Source organism: Melitaea cinxia, chromosome 15 (assembly GCF_905220565.1).
Source record: "Melitaea cinxia chromosome 15, ilMelCinx1.1, whole genome shotgun sequence".
NCBI classification, from domain to species: Eukaryota; Metazoa; Arthropoda; class Insecta; order Lepidoptera; family Nymphalidae; genus Melitaea; species Melitaea cinxia.
In genome coordinates, this window is record NC_059408.1 from 14,512,837 (window position 1) to 14,527,784 (window position 14,948).

At 36.0% G+C, this 14,948-nt stretch overlaps 1 protein-coding gene across 1 annotated transcript in view; it reads left to right on the forward strand.

Annotated features, from left to right (window-relative positions):
* LOC123660478 (phosphatidylinositol 3,4,5-trisphosphate 3-phosphatase and dual-specificity protein phosphatase PTEN) overlaps positions 1–14,042 on the forward strand; it is a 73,286-nt gene extending 59,244 nt beyond the window's left edge. Inside the window, exons 3-9 of the mRNA XM_045595548.1 lie at positions 2,154–2,295; positions 4,947–5,045; positions 6,379–6,542; positions 8,287–8,515; positions 9,135–9,232; positions 9,954–10,074; positions 13,303–14,042. Coding sequence (XP_045451504.1) covers positions 2,154–2,295; positions 4,947–5,045; positions 6,379–6,542; positions 8,287–8,515; positions 9,135–9,232; positions 9,954–10,074; positions 13,303–13,367 — 918 coding nt within the window. The 3' untranslated portion in view covers positions 13,368–14,042. The remainder of the gene's footprint in view (positions 1–2,153; positions 2,296–4,946; positions 5,046–6,378; positions 6,543–8,286; positions 8,516–9,134; positions 9,233–9,953; positions 10,075–13,302) is intronic.
* Positions 14,043–14,948: the final 906 nt, after the last annotated feature.

The following is a 14,948-nucleotide window of genomic DNA, read 5'->3' on the forward strand; positions in this document are numbered from 1 at the left end:
GAAAATATTTTATTTCTGTATTTAATATGATCAACAGCTTAAAATGATGTTTAATAAATGTCACAATTCTAAACAAACTCTTAATTCCCTATTTACCCTAGTAAGGAATAGAAATCCCCTGAGAATGTGTTTATTTTGTGGATATATCACCTGAACATTATGCCTTACTGAGTATAATTGTCTAGTGCATATAATTTATTTATTTATTTCTTACATCTAATATTACAGGCAGAACCCAATTCATTAGACATAGTGAAAAGGAAAAAGAAGTAAATAAATAATAGTTTCTGTCACACACTGCTGATTCAGTCATGTTAGAACATAAATAAATTTCATTAGTACGAATAAGTACACCGCTTTACGACTACTTCACTATTCTTATAAATAAAACGTAGTTTTTAGGCTTTCTCCTATGTCTATAATTAATTTAGATGGACTCTGTTACATTTTTTTTTACTTATGAGGGTAATTTTGGTTGTACGAAAAGCCGTAGCGAGTCGTGACCGCAGACCACTTCCAGTAAAAGGTTTCGCAGGCGATTTTCTGAAAATATTCTCACCACATTCCCACATATACACCGAACGTGTCTACATACTAACCACCGCAAAAACTTAACGATGTTGTGTTATACTAAATTTCCTGATTCCCATAATCTTTTGGTGTTTTCTGTTGTACATTAGACGCACCGCGCGGCTTCGACTGTGTTTTGTTTTTAATGCAACATGATGTTTTAATGCCTATCTCTAAGTGTAAATAACTGTTTTATGTAAAAAAAAAATCTCCGAGTGGTGTGCAATAAAGTATATTCTATTCTATAAAAGTTGTTACAGCTATTAAAACATATGCATGCATGTTGGATTAAAAACGTGCTTACTCATGAAGATGCCACTTTCAAATTGGTTTGGATCAGTATATTTCTAGATTAATTATTCCTAGCTTAGATTAGGTTTTAGTTTTGTTGATTAATATTTTGTATAATATCCGTGAATATAAATCTATGGTTTGGTAGTATTTGTATTTTGGACTAGCCCGTTGCCGCTGTTTGTAGTGGCCCTGCTTGCTGTTCTGCGACTTGCGGGTTCGATTCCCGCCTGAGTCTGGGTGTAATATTTACATTTCTATATTTATATATGTATTATTTCTATGTATATTTATCAAAAAAAAAATAGTTATAACAGTCGGCTGTTACCTGTAACACAAGCATTAAGTTGCGTACCATTGGAATTAGGAACAGACGACTGTGTGTGTATGTTATAAGATATTTATTTATTATTATTTATTATACATGTATGTACGTATATGTGTGTGTGTGTGCGCTATGAATTATAAAGCGTGATACGCGCTCATGCTTGTTCGTAGACACTTACTTAAATTACTATTGAGTTCTCTGAATATTGTCTATTTAAATATATTTACTAATATTGCGTGACTTTATATTTATGACACGAATTAGTGATATGAAATAGAGGCCGTTTATTATTTACGTAGAATTTCGTTTTTAAATTCACCAGAACCAGTGTTCGTAGTATATTATGTTTTATAGCCAATAATCAGGCAATTTTAAGGGTTTATATAAAGTAAACATTTTTTAAATCAATTTTTTTGTATTTTACTTAACATTTAAGTACACTAGCTTCTGCCCGCGACTTCGTCCGCGAATAGTTACTTTGAGCGAACGCTAATAATAATTTGCGAAATTTGAACTGTTTACGCAGTGCACGCAGCGGAAGCTCTCAAGAGGGAAAAAAATCGAATTTTGAAATTTTCTTCGTTGGTGCTCCACTTCTATTTGTCTTAGCGTGACGATATGTATTCTATAGCCTTCCTTGATAAATGCGCTATCTAACACTGAAAGAATTTTTCAAATCGGACAGTGGTTCCTGAGATTAGCGCGTTCAAACAAAAAACCTCTCTAGCTTTATTATATTAAGTAGTATAGATATGTAGCAAAATTTTAAGTTAATTCGATGGTTGTATTAGGAGTTACACGCATGTTTGTAGAGACTTGTTAAAGCGTTTGTAAGGAGAAGGTCTTACCGTCTGCGCTATCCAAGAATGCTGTTCCATTTATTTCACCCATTTGTTATAAATGTTTTCCTGAAATGTGTGAATTGATTTAATAAATAATAAAGTTGAACTCGTTACGTTTGCAGGTGGAGCGGTTCGCGTTCGAGGACCACGCGCCTCCGAAGATCGAACAGATCCGACCGTTCTGCGAGAACGTCCACGAGTGGCTCAACGAGGACTCGAGGAACGTCGCCGCCGTGCACTGTAAAGCTGGGAAGGGACGAACAGGTATAACATAAATACTGGATAATATGTCTTCTGTTCTGCTTGATTTTCTGCATAATTTCTCTAACTCAGTTCGTAAAGAAAGTGAGTTCAATAAGTAATAATAGTTATTTACCAACAGTTTTACGTAACATTCAATAGATGTATATTAACAATCTCTCTCACGAAGGCTGAATATTTGGGTTCAATCGGATTCCTAATTGCCATGAATACCGTCTGATACATAACACGTAATCGATATACCTAACGTGCGTACACATTCGTACTGAACTATCTTAACGATCCATAGAAAGTATGTAGTCTTATAAACACTAGAAAATATTGTTTGTAATATAGCTTGAATAAGTGAATGAAAAATAATTACAAGAATAGTTAGAGTAAAGTTTAAAATATCGCACACATAATAACACAAAACTCTTTTTAAATAAGTTTAGCGCAATCAAACATAATGATTACTATTCATCCGTTCATTCCAAGTAGGTTTTATTCATAGTTTGTAGATAACATAACAGAGATATTTAAGCCGAGGTCGGGCATGTGCAGACCTCTTGATCAGCATACGAATGGAGTTAACATCTAAAAGGCGTCTCCCCCCATTTCAGATATTTATCGCTCGCGGCTCCGTTCTGTTATAATAGTTTTCCAGCCGTTTCGGTAATAGAGGTCGAGGCGGTTTACACGTGCGCTGACGTCCCCTATTCGAAGTCGGCTACTATTGTCATGCACACAAAAACTCTTCGAAACTTTGGGGGCGTAATTGCGAAATTTCTTTACGACCTATAATTGCCCGAATTACGAACGTCGGAACTTTCACGCTTAGTCGTAAATTTCGTCCGAGGACCCTTTGGACGGCCTCCTTTTTGTGGTCAGCCCTAAAGGGACATAAAAAAAAAGAACGGGCGAAGCGATTCGATATGAAATAACAACGGTCGACGAAAGGACCGCGATCACTTCACTGTTATATATTTTTAGTGTTATTTATATGTGTCCCCTTCGTCCGTTTCCTTCTTTAGCTTTTTTTAGAAATTAATAAAGCTTAGTTATTATAATTAGTTGTATCTATTCATATTATTTTAATATAATGGTCTCGTAGTAGTTTATTAAATACGTCCTACGCTCAATCTATGTTGACCTCGTTTTTAGTATGTGCATATTAATTAAAACATTTTAACGAAAATATATATATATACAAATTATACTCGAATTATTAATTCCTTGAGTTATAAATACAATTTAGACTTTAGTCTTATATGTAAATAAAGATAGTATAAATTAACAAAAAAGGAGAATTAACTAACGTAATAAATGTAGCATTGATTTTTTTTCTAACAAGTTTAAATGTTAGAGACAGTATCATCATTCTTCTTTATAGTATATAAATAAAAAGTGAATCATTTTAAGACAAAAACTTATCATAGAAGATTTAAGAATAAAACTCAAGGTCGTAGAAAAATTACTCGATTTTTTTTAAGTTATATAGTTGATGGGTGAAACTATAAAAGTATCGCTTTAGCCTGTAATATCCCACTACTGGGCATAGGCCTTTTTCCCCATGTAAGAGAAGGATCAGAGCTTAATCCACCACGCTACTCCAATGCGTATTGGCGGATATATTCACTGCTACGAGTAACGATCGCTATCAGATGTACATGATAACAACCGGGACCGACGGCTTAACGTGCTCTCCAAGGCACGGTGGGGAGACCCACAAGGACTGCAGTCACCAGGGCCAACACATGTGTGGCCAATACAAATGTTTGTCATGTGCGGGGATCGAACCCGCAACCGCCAGCGCAACAGGTACAATCCATGGCTGTGACCGTTGCGCCAACGCAGCGTCAATAAGTAAAATATAAAAGTAACATCCAAAAATAAAGTTGCTAATATGTAAAATGATTTTGTCAATTCTACAGTAAATTATGTGATACATTTACATTTATTACATATCGCTTTCATGCTACGATATGCTATCTCAAATCTTTATCTAATTTTAAAATATCCCATTTTTTATTAATTTTGATGTGAATTTGTCGCTAGCAGTACAAGTACAATCGTACAATTGGCGCCGATAAAATGGTGAACTTATAAAAATAGATGATTTAATACACTTAATTATGTATTATTACTGACCCATTTAACGAAAACGTTACGTCATTAATGGCTGTGTTCGTTTTTAATTAGATAACCGATTTAATAATTAATTAGAATAAGATAATTTTTAAACGTCGTGATTGTGTGAGGTTTTGTTGTTTTTAAACTATGATTTATATGTTATAACGGAATATTTATCGCTTTTATTGTTGAAAGTTTGACCTTCCGATATATTGGCAATTTTGCAAACGACATGGTCATGACCATACACACTACCTTTCCCTCGGGTGTAAGCTATTCCCTTTTTAATATTACTATTACAATGTTAGTGGCCGTGAAAGAAAACCCTGTATTTAGTAGTACAATATTGCCAAACGTAGTGTGGTACGCCATCTAGGCTTTTGGACCGAAGATCTTCGTAAGATCGCGAGCGGAGGCTGGATGAGGATTGCGGGAAACCGGGATGTTTGGTGCAAATTTGGAGGGACTATGTCTAGAAGTGGACTGCGATAGACTGAAGCAAATGAATAGTATTAAAGCATGTTACTTTTGTTTCTTTGCAGGAACCATGGTCTGTTGTTATCTTCTGTACAGCGGGCAGAAGGCGACGGCGGACGAGGCTCTCAAATATTACGGGAAGAAACGAGCTCACGATGAAAAAGGTAGCGTATAATGTAATTAAATATTGTTACACAATTGTAAAATAAATGTTTTATTGTGGTTAGAGCATAGCAGGAAATATATTGTTTTTAAATTTGGGTGGAACGATTGAGGAAATGCTTTAACATTTCAGAAGATCACAGCCAAATGACACTGTACTCAAGTTGTTTTGTGTACCTATGGTGAGTACGGTAGCAAGAATTATCGAGGATGCGCTGTATTAATAAGTAGTAGGGTTGGCTTGTTTGGCGCTCTAGTGGTATAACGTAAATTGATGCAAAGAAAACAAACACACACCGTACCAACTTCATTAATCCTCCATTTTTATGACTTCATTACACAGATTATCTTTAACAACATTTTATTACAAAAATATTGCGAAATGTACACTTCAATAATACAGCCTATTTGATAACTCTCTTCTTTATAGAATTTACTACTCAAAAGGTACCAACGGCAGAATATTGTCCGTATGTCCAGAAGTTTATTTCTGGGTTAGTGTGGTTAATTTATACTGGCATAAAACTGAATTCAATAATAAAGTTAGTCATCTATCTTTGTATTATAGGTCTATGCTTAGTCTTTCGAATCCTGTATTTCGCTTAGTCGCCATTTGAGTTTTATGTGCGGGTACATTGTCTGAATGAAACAAGTCTTCTGCCCGCAGTTTGACCCTCCAAGCTTTTATTTGCCAAACGAGCATGACTGGCCTCACGCAATATTTTTATTTCTTTTAAAATAAGCACTTTTGAAATAGTGTATTTTAAAATTTCCTCATCATCATACAAGTATAATTAAAGATTACACCAATCAACTTAATAGGAAACCTATCTTGTAAAGTGAAAAGTAAGAATTACAAAGGTTCAAAAACCAGAAGTATGGAAAATATTGAAATATACTTTGCATTTGTATTTTATGTTTTGATGTTTTTAACCTTTCAACCGAGCTTAGTTTGGAATTTATCGGTGTTGATTACGTAGCCTTTTTCCAAATCATTAACCACGTGACCCACGACGGAAAATATATGTTACGTGATCAATATGCTTTAAGTTACAAAAGGAATAAAAATCGGTCAAGTAACTGGTTTGGATTCAATTATTATAATTTTGTGTTTGGAGTGTGTGAGAGCAATGCGTGCGTGTGTGCGTGCGAGAGTGTGTTCGAGCGTGCGTGTTTGCGTTCGTACGTCCGTGTGTGCGTAAGTGCGTGTGTGTGTCGGTGCTTGCGTGCGTTAGTTCTTGCGAGCGTACGTTGTTTCGTATAGGTTGACATTCCAACTAAAGTCATCGACGTTTTTGTCGAGAGAATATACATTTAGTCGTGTGTCGTCGGCAGGTGTGACGATACCGTCGCAGCGGCGCTACGTGGAGTACTTCGCGGCGCTGGTGCGCGACGGGCTGTCGTACCGCGCCACGCGCGTGCACGTGCGCGAGCTGCTCATGTCGCCGCCGCCCGCGCTCACCGGCCTGCAGGCCACGCTCGAGCTCAGCGTGTCGCAGGTAGCGCCCCGCTACCACACGACCACCACCGCTACCACACACCACAACCAATCCACCACCACCACAAAACCACCAATCCACCACTACCACAAAACCACCAATCCACCACTACCACAAAACCACCAATCCACCACTACCACAAAACCACCAATCCACCACTACCACAAAACCACCAATCCACCACTACCACAAAACCACCAATCCACCACTACCACAAAACCACCAATCCACCACTACCACAAAACCACCAATCCACCACTACCACAAAACCACCACTACCACAAAACCACCAATCCACCACTACCACAAAACCACCAATCCACCACTACCACAAAACCACCACATCACTACACCACCATATTACCACACCACACACCTCTCAACCCACCTAATTGGATGTATATGATAGAAGAAAATTATCTTAGTTTAATGTATAATTGTATATTTTGTCGGTGGTGAACTAGTTTCTAACCGCCAATCCGCAGTGGAGCAGCGTGGTGGATAATGCTCCAATACTTCTATATGAAGAAAGTGGCCTATACCCAGCAGTTGGGATGTTACAGGCTGAATGAGAACTAGTATTTCAGAATACATTATTTTTGATTATAGACAGATAATTTAAATAAAGTATATAATATATTTCGTAATAGCTAGGCTAGGCTATATAGAAACAAAATATTATATTTTTATAATAGCATACAAAACAAACCGGCATCAATCTCTGTCACGCTCATAAGATAGGCCGAGTGCAAGTGTGATAGATTGAATTAATTTGATGCCAATGAAGTGACGTCACAAAACATGCTTAAAAACTCCCTAGTATATTATGAACGTGCAGCACGTGCCGACTTGAGATAATTTATTAATTTACCTATTATTATGTTTTTGGTTTTGGAGCAGGTGTCGTTACAGCTGATAGTGTTTACAGTCCGCACTTCCGCCATATTTTTAAAATCTTTAACTTGTTAGGATATAAACACCTGCCGTGTTCAATGTTAGTTTTGAATGATTTTGGCCGTTAATTAGTTAATGTTGTAAAAGAAGTAATGGTATTGAGGGTTGAGGCGAGTTAGGCGGTACATATTTCGGTTCTAGCAGGTAATTTTTTAGATAATATAATTTGGCAAAATAGCGCCTTGCACGAGTTGCACGTTTGTTCTTTATGGGATAACTTAGCTTTTTCACGTTTTTGAATTTTGTTAACAAAATACTACGTACACTGTCAAATGTCAACTAAGGTTCTCTTTATGTACGAAGAGTCTAGAACTCTAAGAGTATTATTCACTATGTTTATTGTTTACTATCACGGACGGGCTTTTGATTTCACGGGACTGCTATTGTTATTTTGAAACTCAAAATCTAAAATGACAATGCCGTGCACTGGTAGCGTCAACAATAGTAAGCAGTAATAGTGAGCGCGCTACGGGTGGGGCAGACGGACGCAGACGGTGTTCGGGACGTCCTATCTCAACTATCATGAACATTGTGAACATTTTTGGCTCCACGAGACCGCGACTGTCATTTTGGAATTCAAGTTCCCTAGAAACAAAAGGCTCAGGGACGCAGTAACGGGCGGGGCAGGTGGAGCCGGTGTTTGAGAGTTGACGTTCTATCTCAACGCATAGCACGCACGCAGCTTGTTACGATCGTTGTGAACCGAGTTCCACGGAACCGCGACTCCAGTTCCGAAATGACAGTCACCGGTCCGTCGAGGTCCAAGACTGAGGGCGGGCGGTGGCGGCAGGTGGAGCCGGCCTTCAAGGCGGGGCTGGGCGCGCACGAGCTGCGGCGCAGCGACGCGGCGGCGCGCGTGTCGCTGGCCGCCTGCACGCCGCTGCAGGGCGACGTGCGCGTGGACGTGTACTACAAGCCCAAGATGATGATGCGCAAGGAGCGCCTGTTCCACTTCTGGTTCAACACCTTCTTCGTCACCGCCTGCGTCGGCGCCACGCCGGTGCCGGCGCCGCACGACAGTGAGTCCACACGCTACCTACATACCCCACACACCACCTACATACTTTTTTTTTACGTGGGGAAAATCCATCATGGATACCCTCCAGCGCAGGGGCGCCAGAGGGTTATGTCAGACTCCTACTGACTAAAAACCACCACGTGTGAGCAGTCGTCTGCCTGGGTGGGGCGAGATGGGGTCGCGTTAGCATTCGCCACCTCGCCCCGGTACCTACCTACATACTGCGCTAGCTGCTTACTTCACTCAATTTATCAAATAATTTTCACCTATCCCTATTGTAGTTTCGTTTCTGTATTTTTCCTTACTTTTAATTTGTGCTATTGACATCCTACAAATTTTGGTCCTTCGAGCCGGATCTAAATCGTTAAAAGTTGCCGTGGACTTACGGAACTTACTCTTTATAGCGTGGCATTTTTAAGAAGAGAAAATTTAATTAGAAACATTCTAAAAACGTACAATGTCCTCAAATATTTTAATATACCCATAAATCAATATGTGTAAACTACAAAATCGTTTGTAATTCTATGTATATTATCGCAATACTACGTCGTATTGTGTAAATATTTTCGTCTTAAACGTTATAGCTTTAATTTACTTAATTATGCTACAACACTCCACAGGTCCAAATTTAGAAACGTTCAAGCTGACGCTAGACAAGTGGCAGTTAGATGACGCGCACAAAGACAAACAACATAAAATGTACAGTCCCGACTTCAAGGTATAGTTACTTTGTATAAACTTAATTAGTTTATTAGTAAAAAAGAAAAACAAAAAAAAAAGGAGGCAAACATGCTTATGGTTTCAGCTGACAATAATAATAATAATAATTAGTGCTTGATTTGCTGATGGTAAGCGGATACCATCTAGTGCATGGCTATTCGGTTTTCACTCCACATACAAAATAATTATCTAAACGTATTCCTTGCATTGTAATATAAAGTGATTAATTATGTTATAATATATATATATATATATATATATATATATATATATATATATATATATATATATATATATATATATATATATATATATAAAGAAATTCCAATAGAATCTTTTAGTTTGAATTAATGAATATATATGAATCGTTTATTATACATCGAAACATCACAATAGAGCAGTGACTAAATATTCGATATCAATTTGACGACGCTCAGTTATCGAAGGATTTCGTTTGTGTTTGCTTCTTTCTTTTATGTCTTTGTTTTGAATCTTAATCATTTGACTCTACTGTTTTCTAATGTTTACGCGAATTTCACTCATTATAATGAAACAACGTTTTCGGATTTTCGAGGACCGACCCCGACGTTTCGAGAGTCCTCCCGTGACCATGGTTGCTGTAAAGTATCCGAAATGTCGGGCATTTAAAAAACTTAATAAACTGCGATAAAATCCGAACAAGTTGTTCTATTATAACATCTGACAACTTTCCTCTCAAGGTGGAGCTAATAATTCAGAAGCAGCCGGAGTCATCGACGTTCAGTACGCAGTCGCTCCGCGCGCCCTCTACACCTTCCACCGCGTCTTCCTGCTCCGACGCCGACGAGCACTGGGACTCCGGTGAGCATCCTTCCACACCCCCAACACCCCAAACACCTCCCAGCCCCCCCTACGATCGATCCAAACACGATCCCCTAATGCCCAAAAATACCAGTGAAACCTGCCTCCAGCCCGCAATCGACGTCCTCACATCTCCAACACCCCTCGACACCTACCCTCCGCAGGACAGCTACTACGACAGTAATCTTTGTATAGACAGTAATCATTATTCTATCGATGTGCCCGATAGGGTGTTATGTGATGAAGTGTTATGTACGGAAAGACAGGGTCCAGTCGCTATGTGTGATAGAGGCGGTAGAGATCAGAGATGTGATGGTGATGACGCTGTGTATGAGAACGTTCAGTACCCAGTCAATACATTCTATCCCAAAAACATAACCAACGACACTCATAACAGAAACTTCGATAGTTTATATTTAGCGAACACCGACCAACATTCAGACTTTACGAAACAGAACAGTCAGAATCCGAAATCCGTTTACCCACCTAATAGAAATTTTAATTCCAAAGCCGACCATTCAGTCAATTCGAGTCCGAGCCATCAGTGTAAAAATACTTTAAACAATGGAAATAAACGACTCATCGAAGAAGGTCTGTACCCGAATCCACCGGAGTATACGATCGAACCCGACTTATACGTCAATAAACATAGCTATCCCGTTGACTCGGATCTGTATACCAATAAAATGGATTATTCCATAAAATCGGATATGTACCTCGAAAAACAGAATTTTTCGGTCGATACTGTTTTTCCGGATAAGCCAGACTTTCCGATAAATCCGAATATGTTTCCTCATGAATCCGAATATCCTGTTAAAACGGATAAACGTCCCGAGTACCAAGTAGATAGTACGGATTCAGTTAAAAATGAAATCGATAGAAAAGATAAAAAGTTTAAAGATGCATTGTGTAAGCCTAGACTCTCTTTGGGTGATATGAGAGCCTCTTGGAGAGAATTTAGTGGAAAATTTGGGGAAAGTAGGAAAAAGAAACATAGAGATGACTGCCAATAGCGCCAACCTGATACTTATATTTCGGATTTATATTAAAAAGAATTGTAAAATTCTTTTAAGATTTAATATAGATGATGTTCGTTGGTGACTTGATTACGTGCTAAATAATAAACTGGGCAGTATGTCATAGTAAATAATATTACAAAAAAAAAAATGCGCCCGAAATATGCTCTATACATTTGAATTTTTGATGAAAATATTTTTACATGAATGGCTTTTGTACGAACTTTCCCAAATTACTATTTAGCGTTGCGTAAAAGTCGATGGAAAGACTTGAAACTTTAAATAAGATTTGAAAGGCTTAATTGTGAAATGTGAATTGATGTTAGTCTATCAGTAGCCTATTTTATAAGGAAAAAGGGACACTCTGTAACTACTTTCAAAAAAGAGAAATTTTACTAAAACTACTGTCGTTGCGACATAATATTGGACACACATCTATTTCCCTTTTTTAAGAATCTTTGTTTAAGGAATCAAAACAAAAATACATGCACTAAGTGCCCAAATCTAATTTTATGACATTGATCAAAGTGTCATTCTTTACCTAGGAATATAAATTTTTGTATAAAATAGTTAAGTTTTTTTTTTATTTATAAGATAATTTTGTTTTTGTTTTAAATATAGCGTTAAAATATAATTTCTTAAACCGTTTGACCTCCAATATCCTAAAAGGGACCTGCAATGTTTTAATAGAAATGAAATTGTATCGATAAAAATAGTATAAAAATCTTTCTTTTGTAAAAATAAATAAATAGTAATATAAATAATAAATGAACTACTATATACGCAATTTGTCATCACTCTCTGAGATCGATATGTTGTGTAGGTGAAATTAATATAATCCTTATAAAATAACTTTTTTAAATAGCCAACAATTCCGTTTTATCAATTGTAGCTAAAGTGTAGCACATTTGAGCAGGTTCGTTTAGCACCTTTACTTATACCACGATTATCATTCTGTAACTGCAGATATTTCGAGGACTTTGTAGACGTCATGGTCAAGAGCGACTTACCTAAGTTTTTTTTTTGTATGTTAAAAGTATTTCTTTCTCTTTCAAATACTGTAATGCTATTACTTATATACAGGAATGTTAGAATGTTACTATTTGGAATACAATTTAAAAAATGTAACATTTGCGTCAGTCTGGTGTTGTTGGCTATGTTAAAAGTGTTCATTTAAATTGTGTATTGAAAAAAAAAATTCGCTCGAATAAAATTATATATTTTATACGAGCCCTTAGTGTTGCTTGTCACACGTATTGATTTAAACAAAAACTTATTTTTTATTTCAATGTATTTTTTCACGTCTCTAAAATTTTGTTTAGATTTACTTTATCGATAATTTGATACGTGTGACAACAATATTTTTTTTTTAAATTGAAGGCGAGTAATTTTATAATAATGATCTCAAACCGATAACGAGTTTTCAATATTTTTATTATTTAGTAAGAAAAAGATTGGTCCATGTCTATTTTATATAAAAATATGGATTGTACTGGTTGTTTCTTAAAATCCTTCTTAGGAAAACGGTTGATGTGTTCTTAATAAGCGGAGTAGTCATAAAAGTTACGTAATATAAATACTATTCGTTTTATACGATTGTTGTATGTTAAATAATATTTAATTAATAATATATTTTTAAAGTACCAGACACACATAGAATATTAAAATGGTTCATTTAATGGTCAATCATCAAAATACATTTGCTATTTTTTGTGGTGTTGGTTAAAGCAAGATTTTGTATCCTTAGTACAAGCAACACGAATAACATTTTTAACCATATAGCTATTATCAAATACATCTTAATTTTTTAATATAGTAACACTATCCTTTGACAGTTTATATTATAATGGTAACATTTATAATATTGCTATTATTATTTAACAATAAATATCAATAAGTAAAATTAAATAATAATTTTTATTTTATATTTGGACACAAACGTTAAATGTTAATTGATAAAGTTTATATCGTCAATGAAATTTTGTACTTAGTTGCACATTCAGAATAATGAGTGTAATAATATACTGTACACTCATATATAAAAAAAATAAATAAATAATACAATTCCGTACGGTCCTTTGTACGGTAGTGACGTTATGTGTCATAGTGACGTTGTGTCATAGTGACATTATGTGTCATAGTGACGTTATGTGTCATAGTGACGTTATGAGTCATAGTGACGTTATGTGTCAAAGTGAGTTGTGGTTGGCAGGGGCGGGGTGCGAGCGCGTGGGCCGCTACCGCCCGCTGTCGCCCGACAACAACACGCACACGTAAATATACAAGACACGCGCGACTCGTGTACGTTACACGCGCTCGGGACTTTGTTCTTTCGCGCCGCTTGTAGTTCCATTCGAATTTTGAATATTTAAAATTTTTGAAATTGGAAGTTAGTTTTTTTATTATTATTCATTTTATTTGTATTAAATGGTAGTCTTTTCTATGACTAAAGTGGCCCGAATGAACGTTTATATTGACCATCTAGTGTTTGAGTTATAAATTTGTCATAACGAATTTACTTTGGTTGTACTTTGGTTTTTCCAATTTGCCATTTACATTGTAGTATATATGAAGAACTTAGAATTTTTTAAATGTAATTTCTAAAACGAAATAAAATAAAATATACTTTAAAAATAACAAGTTGTAAAATAAATTTGTATACCAAAAAAATCGTCCGGAAATTTGTCAAACACTGATGGTCAAATAAAAAAGTCAATCGAGCACTTTTACTTTTTTTTTTGTGAATAAACTCGTTCAAGGCACGTAACAATACTACACCCCGGCTTACTCCTGAGCTATAAAAATAATCGTGCTATTTATAACAATTTTGGAAATGGCGATTTAGACCAACTTATAGAACTCTCTCAAATCTATTTTTTTAGAAACAAATCACCGTGTTTTACTATATTTCAGCACTATTGTATGCGTTATGGCGCTTGCAACAATGACAAAATATCAAGAACTAAGAATAACCAACCATGGAAAATATTGTCTTAAATCTCAATAATCTTGTTAGTGACACTAAAAGTCTAAAATGATCAAATCGCCCTTTTCAAATGCCCGCTTATCATAAGAATCGTACGTCTGATGGTTCTCCGTCACCGCTTGTTTCTGTTCGTCATTCGTCCCATATGTTTTATTAATTCTTTCTACTTTTTTATTTTGTATATAGCAATTTACAAAAAGACCATTAATATTTACCAGATTTTCGTGATTCCTTTCCCTTAGATGTTAATGTCGCTTGAAATAATGTGCATGCCTAAAACTTGGACCGAACGTTAGCACCAGCTCTTTAGCAATATGTTCATTTTTCTCACGTAACGTTGGGTCAAATGTTCTGGCCAAGTTTGTGACCAACCTTGTGTTTGTATATATGTACTTTTGAAGGTCACGCTGATATTTCCTTGTCCTTGTGGAATGTGTTTTGTGTAAAGGATGTTTTCTATTGTTTTTTTGTTTAGTGAAACTTTTTTGTGACACCTACACATTTGTCAATAATACATAAAATTATTTTGGAAGAAATAATACTAGTGTGCTAAATAATTTTAACTCATTTTTTTTCAATTTCATTTGTTCAATACGTAGCGGTGTCACAAATAGAGAGCAAAGTTTTTCGTTCACCGTAACCATTCATTCATTCCCCACTCGCTTCGCACAACCCTGAACGCATCACACATGCCACATAATTTTTGAACGCCTAAATTTTTTATACTTTGCTTTGTTAATTTTTTTTTTGTTTGCTTTCAAGGCGTTTAGAAATAACAATTGGTTAATTTTTTGAACTTTTGGACTTATAAGCTGGTGACCAAATTTTTAGTAACTATAATATTTCAAAATTTGCAATACTATCTACAATAT